This window comes from Gambusia affinis, linkage group LG23 (assembly GCF_019740435.1).
Source record: "Gambusia affinis linkage group LG23, SWU_Gaff_1.0, whole genome shotgun sequence".
NCBI classification, from domain to species: Eukaryota; Metazoa; Chordata; class Actinopteri; order Cyprinodontiformes; family Poeciliidae; genus Gambusia; species Gambusia affinis.
The window spans coordinates 19,723,288-19,742,864 of NC_057890.1; the positions used below are offsets into that span (position 1 = coordinate 19,723,288).

Here is a 19,577-nt window from a genome sequence, read left to right on the forward strand (position 1 = left end):
TTTATTTATTTATTTATTTATTTATTTATTTATTTATTTATTTATTTATTTATTTATTTATTTTTATTTATTTATTTATTTATTTATTTTTTTAATTTTTTATTTATATTATATTTTATTTTTTTTTTTATTTATTTAATTATTTATTTTTTTATTTATTTATTTATTTATTTATTTATTTATTTATTTATTTATTTATTTATTTATTTATTTATTTATTTATTTATTTATTTATTTATTTATTTATTTATTTATTTATTTATTTATTTATTTATTTATTTATTTATTTATTTATTTATTTATTTATTTATTTATTTATTTATTTATTTATTTATTTATTTATTTATTTATTTATTTATTTATTTATTTATTTATTTATTTATTTATTTATTTATTTATTTATTTATTTATTTATTTATTTAAAAGGAATGTTTTCAGAGACTCTACCTTTTAAGGAGACCCAGTGATCTTGGGGTTACCCAACTAGAGCTTGTATAGAAGACAGTGTTAAAAGTTTTAACTTTTCATCTCATTGGCTAGTTTGGTCACATGAGCTGCAGAATAACAGACAAACGTTTAAGAATACTTTGAATGGCAGGTAAAACAACTCTGTCTCAACTGTTTGCTGAAAAAACATGGAAGACAGCAAGAAATTTCAGCAGAGAGCATCCATCCCTCTGTGCCGAAGAGCATTAATTACGAGTCATTTAATGATAGAGCAATTATAATTTTTAACCAAACTAAATGAGAACATTTACCTGTAGCATGCTAAGTGTTTTACTCGATGTACAAGTTGTTGATATTGTGATTCTATGAAAGTTTTATTTTATAGTTTTAGAGTCGAAGGAAAATTTTCACCTCAATAGACTAAATAGTTTCATCTTATTTTTTCTTCTATATAAGACTCTACCAACAAAAAAATATCTTAGAATAACATATATGGCACCACATAAGCAAAAATGTGAATTTTTGCTGGTTGAATCTGTTTAACAAACTTGGTTGTAACAACCAGATTAGTTTTTCTCCTGTGAATCTAATTTATTTGTTCATTATTGACTTTTGTTCAATTAAGTTTCTTATGTATACATTGTAAATGGTATTTTTATTATAGTTGATCATGTTGCTTTTCATGTCTCATTTAATTTATTCCTCCTACAATTGATGGAGATATATAGATGTTAGTTATAATATATAAAAGTCTTATTTATGTCATTTAATTAGCTCTACATCCTTAAGAAAATGAAAAAAATATGGTGTTTTATAATTTATCTTTTACGGTCCCACTAATTAATTAATAGCAAATAATAAAAACTTTGTGGTATTCTCATTTAGTAAATTATATTAGTTGTGTTACCACCCCCACACCACTAGAGGCAGTAGTAGAGCCAAAAAGATGTAACTAAGGAGCAGATTTAGAAGAACACAGAAAGCTACAGAATTTGTTAAAAACTGTGAGCTGCGCTGTAGTAAATATAAAACATGTTGAGAGTGAAACTCCTTCCTAAAAATGAAGATATATCACGGATATCAAAAGAAAAGAAAAACAGGGGACTGTGGATAATATAAGAAATAGCGCCCCCTTCACTTCCGGAGTGCAATGGTCCCATTTCCAGATAAGGTATGAGACTGACAGCGGTCCGTCCCGCCCCTTCCTGTTTGCTACAGCGAGGTGGACTTGAACGTGACTCGAGGAAGAACGTAGCCAGCTCTGTTTGTAGCAGTAAAGATGGCCGCCGCCTCTGGAGGGACTATAAAGTTGTTGAGAGTGATAGCCACTCTCAGCTAACGGCAACAGCCTTTAGTGGAGTACTCACTGCAGCTTCTGACCCGGTTCTGTTGGACCAGGAGTGTTGTGTTGTGATATGATGCGTTCACTGACTCACTTCATTATTATCATTTTCAGACGTTTAGATTTACAGTCTGTCTTCTGCTGCTGCTGAATTCTGACGCAGGTCTGATAAAATGCAACGCTTTGGAAACGATCTACATTTAGCTCCACACCTGGAAGAGGAACAGATAAAAGCAGGTCCTTCTTTTTTCTGTGAAAAGGTCGGATTTGAGTCGCTTTGGCCGTCTGAGTGAACATGTTCTGCCTTCTGGTTGTTTCAGACGAGGTCTAACAGATTCCAGCAAGCCGAGAACAAATCCAGAGAAAACATCTAAATACAACCACACAGCAGTCAGGAGGAGTTGAACTCGGACTTCTAAACTACGAGGCAAACCTTTATCCAGACAGATAGCCGCAGGTCAGGACAGAAACCAAAGCCCATGTTTGCCTAAGATACAGAAAGTCTCCAGAAGAGACGATGGTGGGACGGAGACGGAGGAGGACTTGTTCCCAGAACAGAGCCACGTTCTGCTCCGCAGTGGAGAGAAAGAGTTGAGCTGAGAAGAAATAATCTGGTTTTCTCAACCTTCACTTGCAGTCATGAGAACCGGATCAGGATCGAGGTCCAGAAGGAACGACTCGGTTCCAGCTCTAAATTGGGGTTCAACTGAAGCAACATGTCTGGTTCAGACTAAACTCCCAAAGTGGGAGAAAACGCTTCCGACGTTCCCGGTCCAAAATCTCAGCCACCAAAAATCAGAACTGCAGATCAGCTCATCAAAATCAAGATGTCTGTCCCGACCCAAACTAACAGAACTCTGCCTAGGTAAGGCGGGTCGACACCAGAACCAGTTCTGATAATTCCTCGAGCTCTGGGAATTCTCAGCAGCTTCGCCTCTGGAACCAGACCAGAACCAGAGACAGAACATCTCGACCCAGCAGAGTCTGATTCTGAGGAACCAGAACCGGATCCAGACTCCTGGTTCTGATCTTCAGAACCCAAAGAGCCCAGTCCAAACACAGACTGTGGGAAGTGAGGTTATAGTCAGGAAAGGATGAACAGGATGTAAAGATGAATGTTGATGATCAGGGGATTCTGGAACAAACCTTCAGAGACGCTGACAGTGAAAGGGCTTCTGGGAATCTGCTGCCCAGCGAAGGTCACACAGACGGTGTGAGGGCCCTCCAGGACGGGGACATAGGTGCAGCGGAAAACACTGTCACCTCTGTTCTCCAGCACAATCTCCACTGTGTCCCTCCGGCTGTTGGAGTCCACGATGATGACGCCTACGTCCCCGGCTCCCGCCCCTGGGGGACGGAGACACAACAAGAGGACTTTTCACTGGACAAAGGACGTGGTTGTTCCAGTAGATGATGCTCTCACGTTCATATCAGGACGTCTGCTTGGGAAGCTACCTGCGGTGTAAATGTCGAAGTACGTGGGTTTGTTGGCCACGTTTCCCGTCGGCTGCAGTCCTGGCCCGCGGGCCTGGACCCTGGTGGCGTCGCCCATGGCCCTGGAGATGTTCACCAGGAAGGGACTTCTGTCTATGTCCTGGCCAGCGAACAGCACCTTGACCTGGGAGCAGGAAACCTTTAGGCTGTTAATCTGCAGCAGCAAAGTTATAGAAACATCTGTAGGAAACCCTGAAGCTGGAGAGACACCAGGTTCACCCAGCGGACCTGAAGTCCAGTTTGATCAGTTGTTCTGTTAATCTGACTAACGTTAACGCACCGCTAACTAAATGCTAGCTATGCTAACCCTAAGGAGCTTATCATAAACAGCTCTGCTAACGCTAAAGTGCTGCAGCAATATGGTATGTATTACAAGCAATAACTTTAACTATACTGATACCTGTCATGTGTTAATGACAGAACATGATACAACCTGCGTAGCGCCCTCTACAGGGTCAGACATGTCATTACACAGCTACCTGCAGGAAGTGATTCTCTGCTCAACCCGGACTGAAGACCTTTGGTCAACTGCTTAACGGATTCTTAAAATGTATCTGTAATTTAAAATGTAATTTAGGACAAGTCAGGCTTGCTAAAAGTTTTCAAAGTTAGCAAAAGCGCTAAGCTAAAATTTAGCTCTGCTATTACCGGACTAGCTGATGTGTTCCCACTACTGTCAGATGTTTCAGAGTGTGGCTGGCTGAATTTACAGTTTATCGATTATGAAGTTTTAAAATATTTACTTTCTTTGGCCCAAACTTCTAAACCTAAAGTAACTCTGGAGCCTGAAGCAGCCGAAGAGCCGCTGCTGCCATAAATCAAGCATGTGATGGATTCATTATCAAAGGATTCTGCTCTCTCTTCACCTGATGAAGACCCTCAACCTTGGGCAGGTACACCACAGAGTAGGTCCGGTTCTTGTCGTTGTTGGGAATCACTCGGGCCTGACAGAACCAGATACAGAATGAATGTCGGCTCCTTGGCCGGACAGTGGCTGTGTGGCGCTCCAGACCTCCTCGGTGTGTCCCTCCGGATCCTCCACGTACACCAGGACTTCCCCCATGCCGGCCTCCACCGTCTCCACCAGGAACTCTGCTGGCTTCAGGACCGTGTTTCCTCGAGCCTCGATACCTGAAGCAACAGAACCATTTGAGGCCGGAGCAGCGGCTTGTTGCACCTATCCAAAAATATTCAGATTTAATGGCTGCTGAAAGAACCACATACTCCTATTGATTATTCAAAGATGACTGTATGTAAATATATGAGCTCAGGTGAGATGGAGATGAAGGTTCACCTGGAACTGATTCACCTGATGAAAGAAGAAAGATTACATTTTCATTCCCACTTCAGGTTCTTCATGTAAAAAGTTTCTTTTGGCTCATATTTCTTCGTTTCTGTGCCTGGAGGCTCTGGTTCTGTCTGGTTCTGTCTGGTTCTGTCTGGTTCTGTCGGGGAGGTTGGGGCAGAACAGCACCGCAGCACAAAACCTCCAGATTAAAATCCTCCACCATGAACAGGAAACCAGCCACAACCTGAAGTGGATCAAACCGTTTCCCCCGGTTCTGGTCGGCGTTGCCTACCTGGACCGTAAGCTTTGGCCCTCTTGGGGTGCAGCGTCTTGGCCCTGAGCGGCGCGCCGGGCTTCAGCTTGGCCTTGGGGAACTGGGACAGGTAGGTCATGACGGAGTGCTCGTCCACGTTGGGGTCAACGATCTCCTCTGGAGCGATCACCTGGACGGGGAGAACCACGAGAACACCTGTGGCTCTGACTGGAGGCCCAGAGGAGGACCAGTCTGACCAATACAACCAGTACAGCCAGGGTCTCCAGCAGCTCCATGAACTACAGCCACTTTTGGCTTTAATCTGGGATTTAAACTGGACCTTATGATGGGACATTTATCTGAACTGGTCTGGAACACCTGCAGCACTTCCTGCTTCCCAGCCAATCAGAAGGTGGCTGAACGTTACCTGCGGGACTCCCAACCAATCGTCGGCCTGCTGCATGGCCTCCCTAGCGTTTTCCACCGGCTGACTGGGATCCCAGCTCTCCCAGTCTGGACACAGACCTGGAGGTGGCAGAGGAAACGTTTCAGTCCTAACTGGTCCCAACTGGTCCCAGTAGCATTTGAACTGGTCCCGGTACCTACCAGGAGCACAGTTGTCCACCAGCGCTCCCAGTGCCTTGCCGTCCCTCCAGTCCCGGTGGAAGTTGGTGATGGGCAGCTGGGGCACCTTGTTCTGGATCCAGCCCAGCAGCCGCTGCTTGGGCGTCAGCTTCCTGGCGTCCTCATCGTCTTCGTCCTCCCAGGTTGGCATGGAGATGGAGTAGTGCAGGATGAGCGTCCAGATCAGACCCAGGATCAGCTTCAGGTTCCCGTCCACGATGGCTTTGGAGTCTGGGGGACAGAGAGAGAGACAGAGAGAGAGACAGAGAGAGAGACGGGGGGCAGGAAGAGACATCAGTCAGCAGGAACGTCCAGTTTCCAAACCTTTTGTCCCTTTTCTGTTATTTTTCCATCTATTCTTATTTAACGTCACAATAGCAACAAGAATCAAAGGCACCAAGGAAACTAAAACAGTGAAACAGGAAACTAAAGCAGTTGAGCGTGTTGATCATGAAGATCAGGTGTTTTTATGAAGTGGATGTTGGATTCCAAACGTCGACGTGACAGCAGGGAATCGTTGCAGCTGCTGTTTTCCAGGAACATGTGAGACGAATTAACGAGCTGCTGGAACGATTCTGATGTCAGGAAACCGTCTGTGGGATGAGATCGCTCCTCTGACATCACTGACCCACTTCCTGCTGCACATCAATCCGACTTTCAATTTTCTGTCACTGAGCGGAAAAGTTTGATCCAGCAGCGGCGGTGAAGTCATGACTGGGCCAGGAATGAGTCACGTTAATAGGAAACACACAGGGAGGGATCTGGGAGAGGCCCTCTGCAGAGGTCACCATGAGGTCACCATGAGGTCACCATGAGGTCACACTGTCAGACTCAGCGGGTTCAGTTGAGAACTGACAGCAGAAAACCAATTTCCAGTTGCTTCTCAGTGGTTCCAGTATACAACGCCAGTCTGGTCTCTGGAAACCTGCAGTGACTTAAATGATCTGATGCCTCCGATCAGGAGATGGATCAGGACTGATCACTTATATAGCAGACTGGAAACCAGTAGAACCCAGTAGGACCAGTGGAGACGTGAAGCCCTGCAGACTCCATGTTGGTCTCCATGGCTGTGGGCGGAGCTCCGTCACGGCGGATACTCTCTACTATCAGTGGCTCAGGATTCTCCGTTTCCAGCCATGTTTTCCATCAGAGGCTCCAGAGATCTGCTGTCAGCAGGAAGCAGGAGGCCGCACGTTTCCTGCTGCTGCCACACCGTTTCTGGGTCAGAACCGCTCCAACCGGACCTTCCTGTCGGCAGGAAGTAGGAAAACCCGGAGCGGACCCTGCTTTGCCTCCAGGCTCTTCCTGAGCTGATCGAGCTGTTTGATCCGTTATGTCACTGGCTGCTGGTCGCCAACGGTTACCAAACAAAACACACTGCAGAGGAACAGGGGGGCCCGACCTCACTACGACCCCCACGACCCCGCCGACCCTGCAACAGGCCCAGGGAGGAGCAGCTTTCAGGCTTCATGGTCGGTTCTGAGCTTCAGGTTCCAGCTGGAACCGGACTGGACAGACCCGGGACAGAACCAGACCTCGACATCTGACCCGGTTTCAGAACCCGGTCTGGAACCCAAACCGTTCAGGAACATTCCTCAGAACCAAAGCAGCCAATCAGAGCAGAGCTGAGCAGCAGAGTGGGCGTGGCCACAGCCTGAATCGGCGCTCTGTCTGCTGGCCTCGGCGTGACAGTCAGCAGATCTTCATCAGGAGGAAGACGAGCTGCTGCTGCTGCTGGCAGAACCAGTCTGGACCAGAACCCGACCAGAACCGAACCCTGGCCAGAAATGAACAGTTCTCGGTTCTGAACCATGAGGCACAAAATCTCCCAGCAGATCCAGAAACCAACCGGGTCTTTAGGTTCTTCGCCCCGACATGGTCACCATGGAGACGACCTGAGAACAACTCCAAAGCTACATGGTGACATGTGATCTCTGGTTGCCATGGTTACGATCACCTGCTGTCTGACACCTGCTGTCCCAGGTTCTGGTTCTGTCCTGCATGTGTTCAGCAGCTCCTGGGACCAACAGAACCAGCGACCCGGTTTTGACTCAGCGCCTCAGGCAGTTGCTGGAGCCAACAGGAAGTGCAGCAGCTGCAGCAGATCAGAAGAACCGGAACCGGGTCCTGGACCTGGTACCGGGTCACTCTGATGGAAATATGATTTAAATCGATTCAAATGAAAAATGAAGAAATGAAATTAACAGAAAAACTAAGAGCAGAGCAGCAAACAGGAATTATTCTGCTGTTAAAAACTAAATAGAAAAAAATAAAATAAAATAGAAAATCCAGACTGAATATTGAGTAAAATAAAATGAAATAAAAGAAAATGTGATTGACAAGATGGATGAGGAGGACTGGAATCAGGCTCATTTAAAATCACAGAAACGATTTAAACTTCTACAATATAAATGAGAACCTTTAGAACCCGTCAGGGTTCTTCACAGGTCCAGTGATCTTCCACTAAATGATCATCTGAAAAAGGAACTCTGTCTGAATTGTTTAAGGTTCAAGTCCCATTAGAGGTTCAAATCTGTTCTTGGGGCGTGGTCCGGTGGCGTAGAGGGCAGCGCGCCCCACGTTTGGAGGCCTTCAGTCCTCGACGCGGCTGTCGCGGGTTCGATTCCCGGACCCGACGACATTTGCCGCATGTCTTCCCCCCCTAACTAGTGCAGGTTTGAATGGAGGTGTGTAAGTTCATGTTCACAATGTTCAGTTCACTCTGATACCTTCAGGCTCTGCAACAATCTTCTGATGTTTATTTATTTCTCGTTTTGTGCCGTTTGTTTCTTCATCTTTTTATGTTTGTATATTTATGTTGTATATGTATATAATCTGAACTTTAACTCGAGTCAAGCACAGTCTCAATCTGCTTGTAATCTGTTGATGACAATGACTAATAAATCTTATCTTACAATGTGAAGTTGTGTCTTAAATATAAATATATTGGAAAAAAAAATAAAAGAAATGTGGGATTTAATGAAATGATAAAAATGTTTTCAAATTTATACTCTGACTGCTGAGCAGACCCACAATGCAACAGGACCTTAACGAGCTGCTGCAGCTGATTGGGTGGACTCGAATTGGGCCTCAGTCCGCCCGGACCAGAACCCGTCCTGCCTGCAGTCTCCATGTTCCACCTGAACTTCTCTACAGGAACTCCAGCTTCCTCCCAGAGTCTGACACAAGGCTGCTAAGCTAAGAGAGCGTTAGCGTCTCTGTGGACCAGAGTCCATGTGGACCCGTGTCTCAGGTCCAACAGAACCAACAGAACTCTCTGATCAGTTCTCAGTTCTTGGTCAGCTTCACAGGAAGTCCCAGTGAGTCACAGATCCAAAATAAGCAGCGTGTGTGTGTGTGTGTGTGTGTGTGTGTGTGTGTGTGAATGGGGGGGTCCTGGCTTCAGATGGACATTCCTGAGCGCTGACTGCTGCAACACATGGCAGCCATTACTCTGACAGACAAACGCCAACCGACAGAATTAGAAAATACAAGAATGGCTCTTCAGGCAGGGAACCCTAATCGGGTTAGGTTAGGGTTCCCTAACCTCAGAACCCCTGCTGGGTTCTGAGCGGATCCAGAACCCGGCAGGAGGCCTGGAGAGCCGGGATCGGAACCAAACAGAAGCCGCCAAACCAGCAGAACACAGAGAAGTAAGCCTTGGCGGTTTTGACAAAGTCCAGAAAAATGAAACCCAGAGAGGAATCAGAACATCCTGAAGCAGAAAAGTCCTGAAGGGAACCTCAGGAACCGGAAAGAAGTCTTTCCAAAAAAACCAAAACATCCAGAGTTAATCCAGATGATGGATTAAAGAGAGAAACATGAAGTTTACTGAAAAAACAAGAAATCCAGAAAGAATGTAGAAGAGAGAGCAGCAAACGGTCTGGACTCGATCAGCAGAAACAGGATCAGGAACAGGCTGAAACTTTCCTTTATTTACACTGGAAAAACAAAAACATAAAAAAGAAACTAAACTTTTCAGTAGGAGGTTGTTGTAAGTCAATTTCTCTCTGGTTCCACTAGCAGATTAATCTGTTATAAAATACATTTTTTCATTCTTCAAGTGAAATAAAATATTAAGTTATTGACTTGAAACCAGCTGCATGTTAGTTTCATTTTATTTTAACTTTACTGGGATATTCGCACTACAAACCAGAGTAAAATACTTGGTAGGATTTTGTGTTTTTACAGTGTAAAAACTCAAAATAATCTGATGCCTGGAAAAAAATCCAGATATCAAAATATAGAAGGTTTTTGAAAATAAGGGGGAAAGCCCTACAATGCTAAAAATAAAAATATAGAAAACAACTGAAGAAAAAGCAGAAAGCAACAGGAAACAAGCAGGAAACTCCAGAAACCAAAGCAAGCCCGATAAAGACATGATTTAACCATCCCAATAAATTTAGGACCTAAATTAAAATAGATTTTTTATGTATATTTTTTTTAAAAATCCAGAAATGATCCAGAAGCCGTGAAATGATGAAAGATCTAAATAAACGAATAAAAACAAAAATTCTACTATTTTAGTCCCAGAGACACAAAACCTCCTATTTCTGATTCAGGCACTTTATCAAACTAACTCTGCTGCTAATCCCTGGGGGCCAGAGGGTGCATGGGGCCCCGGGGCCCCAGCATCTGGGAGCGGCCCTGCTGATGCCTTCAGCCCTATGAGTCTATTTTCAGCAGCAGAGCTCAGCTGTCCTGCATCAATCAGCTCCAGGGCCGCTCTGGGGCCCAACGGGGCCAAACTAGAGGCTCCCGGGCCCCATCAGAACCGCTCTGGGGCCCAACAGGGCCAGACTAGAGGCCCCAGCGGGTGCAGGCCCCTCCTCTGCTGACTCAGACGCTGTAGGAAGCGTCTGAGTCAGCAGAACATCTGCAGTTTGACTTCCAGAGGAACAGAGAAATTCTCCTCCATGATCCGATCTGCTGACCTCCAGAACCAGAACCTCTCCTAGAGTCCCTGAAACACATTCACTTCCTCAGACGGAACATCTAGAGAACTCCTGATAAACACCTTCATCTGAACCAGAACCAGTCCAACCAGTTCTCCGATGGGTCCAGGATCCAGTTGGAGAATCTCAGTCATCTACGACCCTGAGGAACCCCAAGCAGACCTAGAACATTTCAGCGAACCCTTTGTTTGCTTCGATTCTGCGGCTGAAAGTTTCAGAGGTTTTAAATCAACCTCCCAGACTCTCTGACCTGCTCAAGTTCTTCCAGGTGATCCAAAAACCTGGAGAACCAAGAAACCGGAGGAACTGAGGAAGGTTCTGGCGACTTCTGGATGGATCCAGAACCTCCCAACACTCTGCCCCCCAGCAGCCTATGTCCGGACCTCCAGAACCGGGCCGTTCTCTCACCAATGGACACCAGCTTGATGTGCTCCCGCTCCAGGAACTCCAGCGCCACGGACACGTTCTCCAACTTCATCTGCCGGAAGTTGGGCCGCAGGTGGTACTTCCGGTACATCTTCTTCTGGCTCAGCACCTCCAGCAGCCCGATGAGCTTCAGCCCGTCGCCCAGGTCCTTCTGCAGGTCCGCGATCCGCCGGTTGAGCCCCTTCAGGTGCTCGTTGCACCACCTGGTGAAGGTGTTCTGCTGGATCTTCTTCCACGGCGCGTCCTCCGCCAGGTCCTTCTCGGTGGCCGGCATCTCCTCCTCCTCCTCCTCTGCGGGTTCTGCGGGGCTGAGGAAGAAGAGCTGCTGCGGCTCCAGGAAGCCGCTGTTCTTCATCATGCTGCGTGAGTGTCACACGGGCTTGGACCGGGTCGGAACCGAGGAAGAGGAGGAAGAGGAGGAGAAGCGCGGCGGCGGGGACAGAGCCAGGATCAGAGTCCGACAGCTGGGTTCGGTCCGCAGGGAAGGTCCGAGAAAAGTTCGGCTCGGTCCGGAGAAAGAGGCGCCGAGTGCGGGGCAGCAGTTCGGTTCGGACGGAATGGACTCGGTTCGGACTGACCCGCAGGGGTAGGGAGCTCCGCGTCCCTCCGCTGGACCTCCAGGAATGACCCCTCCACACCCCCCCACCATGACCTCACCATCAGACAGCAGCTGATTGGTCCGCGGCAGCCTTGGGGGAGGGGCCTGCCCCCCCCAACACAATCCGAACCCGGGACTCCAGTCCAGCTGACGCCCCGAGTATTTTTAGAGTCTGCAGCTGGTAAAGAGGAGGGGACCAATCAGAGGACAGAGACACTGAGGGGACCAATCAGAGGACAGAGACACTGAGGGGACCAATCAGAGGACAGAGACACTGAGGGGACCAATCAGAGGACAGAGACACTGAGGGGACCAATCAGAGGACAGAGACACTGAGGGGACCAATCAGAGGACAGAGACACTGAGGGACCAATCAGAGGACAGAGACACTGAGGGGACCAATCAGAGGACAGAGACACTGAGGGGACCAATCAGAGGACAGAGACACTGAGGGGACCAATCAGAGGACAGAGACACTGAGGGGACCAATCAGAGGACAGAGACACTGAGGGGACCAATCAGAGGACAGAGACACTGAGGGGACCAATCAGAGGACAGAGACACTGTGGGGACCAATCAGAGGACAGAGACACTGTGGGGACCAATCAGGGATAGAGCTAGATCACCTGGAGAACTAGAACCTGGGTCAGGACAGAGGAGTGGACACACCCACACCTGGACAGGTCAGGTGAGAACCTTCCTGGGTCAGAACCGGTCCGGACCCCCGGTGGGCAGCTATTTGCTATGTGGGTAAAAATGTAATAAATCTGTCGTTAAAAATGACTTCCTGCCTGCAGGGGCTGCAGACGAGGTTCTGAACCGGACCTTCCTCACTCGGAACCGGGTCGAACCAGGTCAAAGCACCAGAACACGACAGAAAACTCAAAGTTTCGTTGAATTTATTACAACTGATCTGAAATCACAGGAAACAACAACAGAAGTGCAAACAGCAAGAACATATACTATCAAAATAAAATACAGTAAAAAAACTAATAAAAAAAATCAGAAATCAGGAAAATAACAGGAAGTCTGAGCAGCGCAGATTGATTTACAAAGTGCTTCAATTAAAGCAACATGAAGCAACACAACATGCAACAGGATCGGTTCTGGTGAAATAAAACAAAAAGGTTCTGGTCCGATTCTTCTGGACAAGGAAAATCCAGATTTGCAGAAAAGTTGATGCTGGAAACCAGAAAGTCAGGTTCCTTTTTACTGGTGTGATGTCAGAGAGTCCAGACCAGGTCCATCAGAACTCATCCAGAACATTTTCTCAGATCAGCCACCAGCTTGTCCACCTCGGCCTTGGAGACGAAGCGAGGACGGCGGCACACTCTCCGCTTGGTGTGGTGCTTGGGGTTCCTCTGGTACATGTCTGCAGGACAGAGGACGGGTTCAGGAACCATCAGAACTTCTACAGACCACGATTCTGCCATATGCTGACGACTCTCTCACTGTCTGAATGTCTGAGCAACGATCAGGTCAACCTGCTGAAGACCAGGTCAGAGCAGAATCGGACCCAAAACCCGACCGTGGCTTTAAGGTTCCCTTCATAACCTCTATAGGTCCAACAAAACCTAGATTTCCTCTGTTTCACACAAACTCCTGTGCATCAGAACAAGTCATTAATAAAACACCTGATTGTGTTGAAGCTTTTCTGGACTTTGGGTCGGGCCTTAGAGCCACCAACCTGTGCACACGTTCCCTTCATTAACCGGGATGAGAGTCCAGACCGCCCTGCGACAGACTGGCGACCTGTCCAGGGTGAACCCCGCCTCTCGCCCGGAACGCAGCTGGAGATTGGCACCAGCAACCCTCCCGACCCCATTAGGGATGAAGGGTGTACATGGATGTCCAGACCACAGTCTCAGTGTCCAGACTGTGGTCTGGACTCCCTGGTCCAGACCCGATGAAGAGTCCGGACCAGGTGATGCAGGTGTGGGCAGCCGGCGGTACCTCTGAAGGAGACGACGTAGGTCCTCTGGCCTTTCACCACCTGGACTTCAGTTTCTCCAGAGACAAAGGCCTCCTCCAGGGCTCTAGATGCTACTGAAGTGGACCGCTGCTTCTCATCCTGACAGAACCAGGACATGTCGTTATAACCTCAAGACCGGCCGAGACGGTCCAGAACGTCGGGCCGACTCACCGGCTGCCCGTACTCCAGCCAGCCGCCCCGCTCCGCCCGGCAGTACCACAGCCACTGGGTGGTCAGGCTGTAGTGTGGCGGCCTCTTCACCCAGGAGACGGTGGACAGACGGCGGACGGGCATGAACTCCATCGTCATGGTGACAAAATCCACCCGCTGATATTCTGAGCTGCAGAACGAGAGGCGTTGAGAGGCGACTCTGCGACCCCAGAGCAGAACTCTCAGGTGAGCCTCACCTGTGAGTCTTAGCCGGGTCGCAGTAATCCCGTTCAATTTCCTCCATGTTCTCCAGGTCCGACCAGCACCGGCCATCATAGACCTCCCACTTATAGGGCAGATGGAAGTGGACCTGGCGGCAGCCGTCTGCACAGAAACATGGACCCTGAGACCGGCGCTCTGCTGCCACCTGCTGGTCACCACAGCAGCTGCATGTGGAGGAACTCACCCTGGAACTTGCAGCTGTTCCTGATGAAATGCAGACAGATTTCCTCCGTCTCGTCTGTTTGGGCCGCTTTACAGAACCGACCAGAATCTGGGTCTGACAGACAAACAGAACATTTCATCACCTGAACAGCAGGAGGCGCTAAAATCCCCTCTATACTAGATTTTGATCGTTTCAATTTGTGTTGATTTCTAAGCAATTTTTTCTCACATTTTATGGGACTAATTTAGTCTTTGTTGTATATTTATAAACTTTTCTAAGTTAGAGTTAGATTTACATTTTTTTTAATTACTTTCCATACAGAACAAAAAGCCTGTGGCGATAGTTGAACAGCTCTCTGTTAATGTTCTGGACTTTGGTGAAACTACAGACTTCGATCTCTGATGAACATCTGATGTTCAATCAGGCTGAGTTTGGCTCACTAGGGGGCGCCATTTGGAAAACATTAACAGCAATAATCTGGATTATTTAATCATTCAGAGAAAAAAATCTTTTCATTTTGTTGCGAGAGCGATCGATCTGCGATTCCTCAGATAATCGTACAAATATTCTAGAGTGCTAAAAGATTCTTTTACAACAGCCCTAAAGTTTTTACTTTGAAACTAAATGTTTAGCATGCTGACTAAATATGGCTAATTGTATATTTAAATTAGCAAGCAACAGGCTAATTAAACCAAAAATGTTACAAATGACCACAGGTCACCGAGGAACAGCCATGTGTGAGAGAGCAGCATCGTGCCGGATGAGGATGTTTCAGCTCACCGTCTGCAGCAGGAGCAGCAGCAGGTGATGCAGCAGGTGATGCAGCAGCTGCTGGTGTGGCGGCGGCGTTCAGGTGCTGGGCGTTCCTGTAGATGGCGGGCAGATCTCTGATGAGCTGGCGGCTCAGCCCCCTCTGCTCCAGGATGCTCTGGCTGTGCTGGTCCACGGCGTGCTGCCGCCTGCACCGCGGCCCGAACCGGCAGACGCCCTGCAGGAAGTGCTGGCACAGGTGCAGCTTGGAGCAGGAGTCCTGGAACCTGCAGCCGCCGTGAGGAGCCGAGCCTTTGTTGTAGTGAACACACACCTGAGGAGGAGGAGGAGGAGGAGGACAGCTACGGGTCAAGCCTTCATCAGAAGAAACTGCTGCACTTCATCCTCAGCCACATGTTGCTACACCAGCCTTTACTTTGAAAGGCACCCACTGTCTTCTTCCTGTTTAGCTGAAGTTCTGCAAAGACAACATGGCTGCTGAGAAAGCCAGCGCCTAAAGGAGGCAGCCAGGTGGCTGACATGAGAAACTGGTTGCTATGGTGATTTCCACCAACGTGCAATTTCTGATGCTACTGATGCTTCTGCTATAGCAAAAAGAAAATAAACATTGAGTGAAGGTAAACCAGAGCGCATAAAGGCCACCTCCAGTGGCTGAAAATGGAGAATCAGAGCAAGATCATTTTTTTTAATTTTATATACAGCTGCTAGTTTTTTGATGACCCAAGATGACCCAGAGTGGGAAACATTAGACAAACTCAGAAAGTTCAGGTCCAGTTCCTCCAGAACCAGCCAGTGAGAGGGGTGTGTCTCTCTGCTCTCTGATTGGTCAGAAACCAGGAAGTCCTGAAGCATTGGAGACGGAAACATCTACGACTGGATGGAGCAACTGGTTCTGATGATTCCATCGGGTCAGAACCATCATCACACCAAGCTCAGCAAAATCTGGAAAAATCCTTAAAGTTAAACTGGGATTATGGACAAACTGGGAGCGTAACTGGGACTGGGAACGTCCAGCTTCCTGTTACCCAGTTAGACTCTGGATGATGGTTCTGGTGGTTCTGATGGAAGAGACACTGAGTCCAAACATGACTGGGTCATTACTGCTTTTTAGTTACACATGAACCTGCTCCTGATCCAAACCATCTTCAGTTCAGTTCAGTTCAGATGAACTGTTTCAATTAGACAGCAGTGATTTTAACATAAAGGTGAACATGAAGAGTTTAATTTACCTGCTGTGGGTTCCTTGGTGAGACATTCTTAGTTTTTTTATTTTTAGTTTTTCTTCTCATCTTGCATTCTCTCCATTTTGCTTTCAGTTTTAAACTTTCACATTAAGCCTCCAGCTTCCTGTTCCTCAGATCTTCTCCCTTCCATTCTGGGCAGGGAGGGACCTCAACTGGTCCAACTGGTTCCAGTAAGCCAAACCACAGACATGAACACTATGACTCATCGGTGGAACAAAGACACGCCAAACCCCGGGAGTCGGATCCGGATCCTGTCCAGAACTTGGATAACCAGCATCTCCAAACTGGTTGGATTTTATGGGGTTTTACTCAGAGGAATCTGCATTTTGCTCCCGTTAGAACAGTTTGGACCGTAATCTGAACGCTCTCCGAGACGTCCTGAGACAAAACGAGGCCAACGACGATGGAAACAGAACAGACAGACAACACAAGTCAGAGCTTTTCAAAATAAGACAGGAAATTAGTTACCTTAACGACCCTTTTATGTTTTGTGACTATAATTTATAATGTCTTGAATTGAAGGAACCTTATGGATGAAAAGTGAAATTTCTTCAGAAACCATTAGTTTCTCCTGAAGTACAAGAGAACAATCACCACCAGATGGCGCTCACACCCCAGAGGTAAAAGTCTGAGGCCTGTAGAGAGTTCTTAATCCACCAGATTAAAATAATCCCAGACACATCTAAACATCCAAAAGAGTTCCTCTGCTGACGGCGTCTGCAGCCAGGTGCTCTTGAAAAGTTCAGCCATCTTTAAAGTTGTGTGAAAAAGTTACTGCCATCTAGTGGTCAGGACTGGTGCTGCCAGCTGCAGAGCAGCATGAAAACCCAACAGCATCTTTAACAAAGCAGTTCTGAGGAAATGAAGACACTCTGATGTGTTTTGCCAGGACATAAATACAGGTTAGTAATATTCCATTCACAAAATATAAACGGTAATATATCCATCGTACTCGTGAAACGTTATCCCCAGAGATCTCACACAATAGTCTGCTGATATGAACACAAATATCCGGCAGTGATGAGGCTTCTGCTGCTGTTTTGGTTTAGCCAAGTAGAAGGGACGACCGCTCCAAAATGGCCGCCGTATTTCCTCTGCCAGAGCAGCCAATGCGGGGTCTACTCATTTTATGTCTACGATAAGTAGCACACAGCTGGGATGTTTAGTGCACTACGACGTCTTGTTTCTCCCTACGTCCAGTGGGTGGCACAGGTTGCTACAATGATAGCAACCTGCTAACCCTAACCCTTTAGGTACCACGCCCAGGTTAGTACCACACCCTAACCTGGGTGTGGTACTGGGGTAGCCACACCCAGTAACACACTTTCATTCTATTGGCTGAGAGGTTGCCAGGCGACTGCGCCAAAGACTCCGAGCAGAGACTAAATGTGAGCGCCAGAAGAAGTTTTGAGAACAAAAGACATAAAATCCTGCTTTCAGGCTGAAAATGTCTGCTCTTGGTGCTCTTGGATTATGGCAGCAACCCCCCCTGTCTGCCTCTGGCCTGTGTGAGCTACCTGAGCAGGTGTGGAGGTTACCTCAGGCAGCAGCTGCGGGTCGTTCTGCAGCAGCAGCAGGAACAGCTCGTCCTCCTGCAGCTCCTGCAGCGTGCATTCTCTCAGCAGCCCGGCGTTGTGCTTGGAGGAGACATCATGGGACAGCTTACACAACTTCCTGTTTGGACAAGACATAGATAAGATCTGGAAACACCTGGAGACTCAGAAGATAAAACAATGAGAGAAACACACAATAAATATTTTTAAAATAAATTATTTCTATAGCTTGTGTTACAACCCAGCTCAGTCAGGGGGAAGGAGAAGTAACATTAGAGAAATCTAGATGTTAAGGTTTATCAGTTTGGGATTTATTGTTTGGGTTTAACAAAATAAAAAGGTAGAAAAAAAACCTTACAATCAAAAGTTAAGGTGTGATAACCAAAAACAAAACACTGAATAAAACAATGTTCACAAAACAACCAGAGTTGGAAACCAAAGATCTTAACCAAACAAAACAGGACCAAAACCTGAGGTTAACAACAAACAACAAAACTCTAGTAGGCTACAATAAGCTAACATACAGACCCCCCACAGGGACTCACAGGTCACAAAGATTTACAAAAGCTCACGCAAAGACAATTTTGTATACCACAGTCAACAAACACCCAGCAAAATGGCCAGCTGTCTCCCAGGAAGTCTTGGGTTTAAAAAGGGAGGCCTCATCAGGGATTGGTGGAGCTGATAATTGGTGAGCCAATCAGCTCTGCTGTAGACCTCAGGGAGCGATACAGGAGGATTAGGACTTAGCCAGTTCCCAGTAGAGTTAATTTTATTAGAAAGCTGCAGATATACAGAAAAGAAAGAGACAAAAGAAACATACAAGGCCACCGGCCGTAACACTTGTAAAAAGGGTCCAATTAAAGGATGAGAAAGAATTAAATAAACTTCATTTTTTATTTTCAGACATGTACAACTTAAATAAAGCAAAGACAAATAATCATGTCACTTTCCTCAGTGACTTTGTGAAAACAATAAAACCAGAGCAGAGCTGCCACGAAACTGAATCAATGGATGTAATAAACTTTATTTGAACTGGTACTGGTCCTGGTTCTGTTGGAACCGTTGTGATTTCAGCCCAGACCGGAAGTGTACCTTCAGGTTTCGTTTCTCTACAAACTAAAACTCACTTGAAGGCTCTCGGTTTCTGACGTCACTCTGTGACGTCGGGAAAAGTTGATATTGTTTTCTTCAGTTTTTATTTGGTTCTGTTCAATATTCCTTACTGAAGTATCAGGTCGGGTTCGAGACGGACTCCTGCTGGGAATCCGGGGATGAATTCCTGGTTTTTGACCCATAAACTGTGAAAGAAACATCGGAACCAGAACCTCCGATGGGAAGAACCAAGGAGGAAAACTTTCTCTCGATCACAACAAAGAAACTTTTCGCCTTCTCTCGGGTTTAATTGCTAAACTTTCGTTTTTCTTCATGAGAGAGAACTGACTGTGTATGAGTCCGCAGCGGAAGGAAATAGTCCCGCAGCGGTTCGGGTTCTAGTTCCTGTGTGCGTGACTCACCTGCCCTTCCCGAACCTGCAGTTCCCGAAAACGTAAAACCGGCAGAGATGCAGCTGCTGGCAGCTTCCCCCGCACTGCTCCCCCCGGATGTAGGCCCCGCAGAGCCGCAAGGAGGTGCGACCGACCACCGAGTAGGACTCCCCGTCCGGGACCAGCAGGAAGCGCTGCGGACAGTTCTGGATGATGTAGATGAAGCCTTCATTTGTCAATCTGCAACGCCGCTGCAGCTCCTGCTGCAGCTGCTGCAGCTGCATGCAGCCCCTGCGCTCACACAGGCAGCTGGTGGCCTGTAGGATCACCGAGCTGATGGAGGGCATCCTGCTGCTGCTGCCCGGACAGAGGCACTGAGGGCCGGGAGGACAGAGGACGGGCTGAGCGGGGAGGGACCAGAGGCTGGGGGAGGGGCCATAGAGTGGAGGAGGGGCCAGTTGATGGGGGAGGGGCCAGAGGCTGGGGGAGGGGGTCAGTTGATGGGGGAGGGGCCAGAGGCTGGGGGAG

The 19,577-nt window shown here is 47.2% G+C and overlaps 2 protein-coding genes across 15 annotated transcripts in view; both read right to left on the reverse strand.

The window, feature by feature from the left end:
• The window catches only part of LOC122826469 (filamin-C-like), a 39,820-nt gene extending 28,359 nt beyond the window's left edge, over positions 1-11,461 (reverse strand). For all 14 annotated transcript variants that reach the window (XM_044108381.1, XM_044108378.1, XM_044108377.1 and 11 more), the window contains exons 1-8: positions 10,812-11,461; positions 5,431-5,679; positions 5,252-5,349; positions 4,864-5,014; positions 4,296-4,414; positions 4,150-4,227; positions 3,245-3,407; positions 2,936-3,136 (exon numbers count right to left, since the gene is read on the reverse strand). In XM_044108381.1, the coding sequence (XP_043964316.1) occupies positions 2,936-3,136; positions 3,245-3,407; positions 4,150-4,227; positions 4,296-4,414; positions 4,864-5,014; positions 5,252-5,349; positions 5,431-5,679; positions 10,812-11,187 (1,435 nt within the window). In that variant the 5' untranslated portion in view covers positions 11,188-11,461. The remainder of the gene's footprint in view (positions 1-2,935; positions 3,137-3,244; positions 3,408-4,149; positions 4,228-4,295; positions 4,415-4,863; positions 5,015-5,251; positions 5,350-5,430; positions 5,680-10,811) is intronic.
• Positions 11,462-12,309: 848 nt separating this feature from the next.
• Positions 12,310-19,575, reverse strand: LOC122826485 (protein mono-ADP-ribosyltransferase PARP12-like). Its single transcript, XM_044108419.1, has 8 exons — positions 19,080-19,575; positions 17,548-17,683; positions 14,775-15,078; positions 14,016-14,108; positions 13,807-13,933; positions 13,571-13,739; positions 13,381-13,498; positions 12,310-12,799 (listed from the first exon to the last, which is right to left on the reverse strand). Exons 1-8 carry the CDS (start codon positions 19,394-19,396, stop codon positions 12,681-12,683), a joined length of 1,383 nt encoding a protein of 460 aa, XP_043964354.1. The 5' UTR covers positions 19,397-19,575; the 3' UTR covers positions 12,310-12,680.
• Between the last annotated feature and the right edge of the window lie 2 nt (positions 19,576-19,577).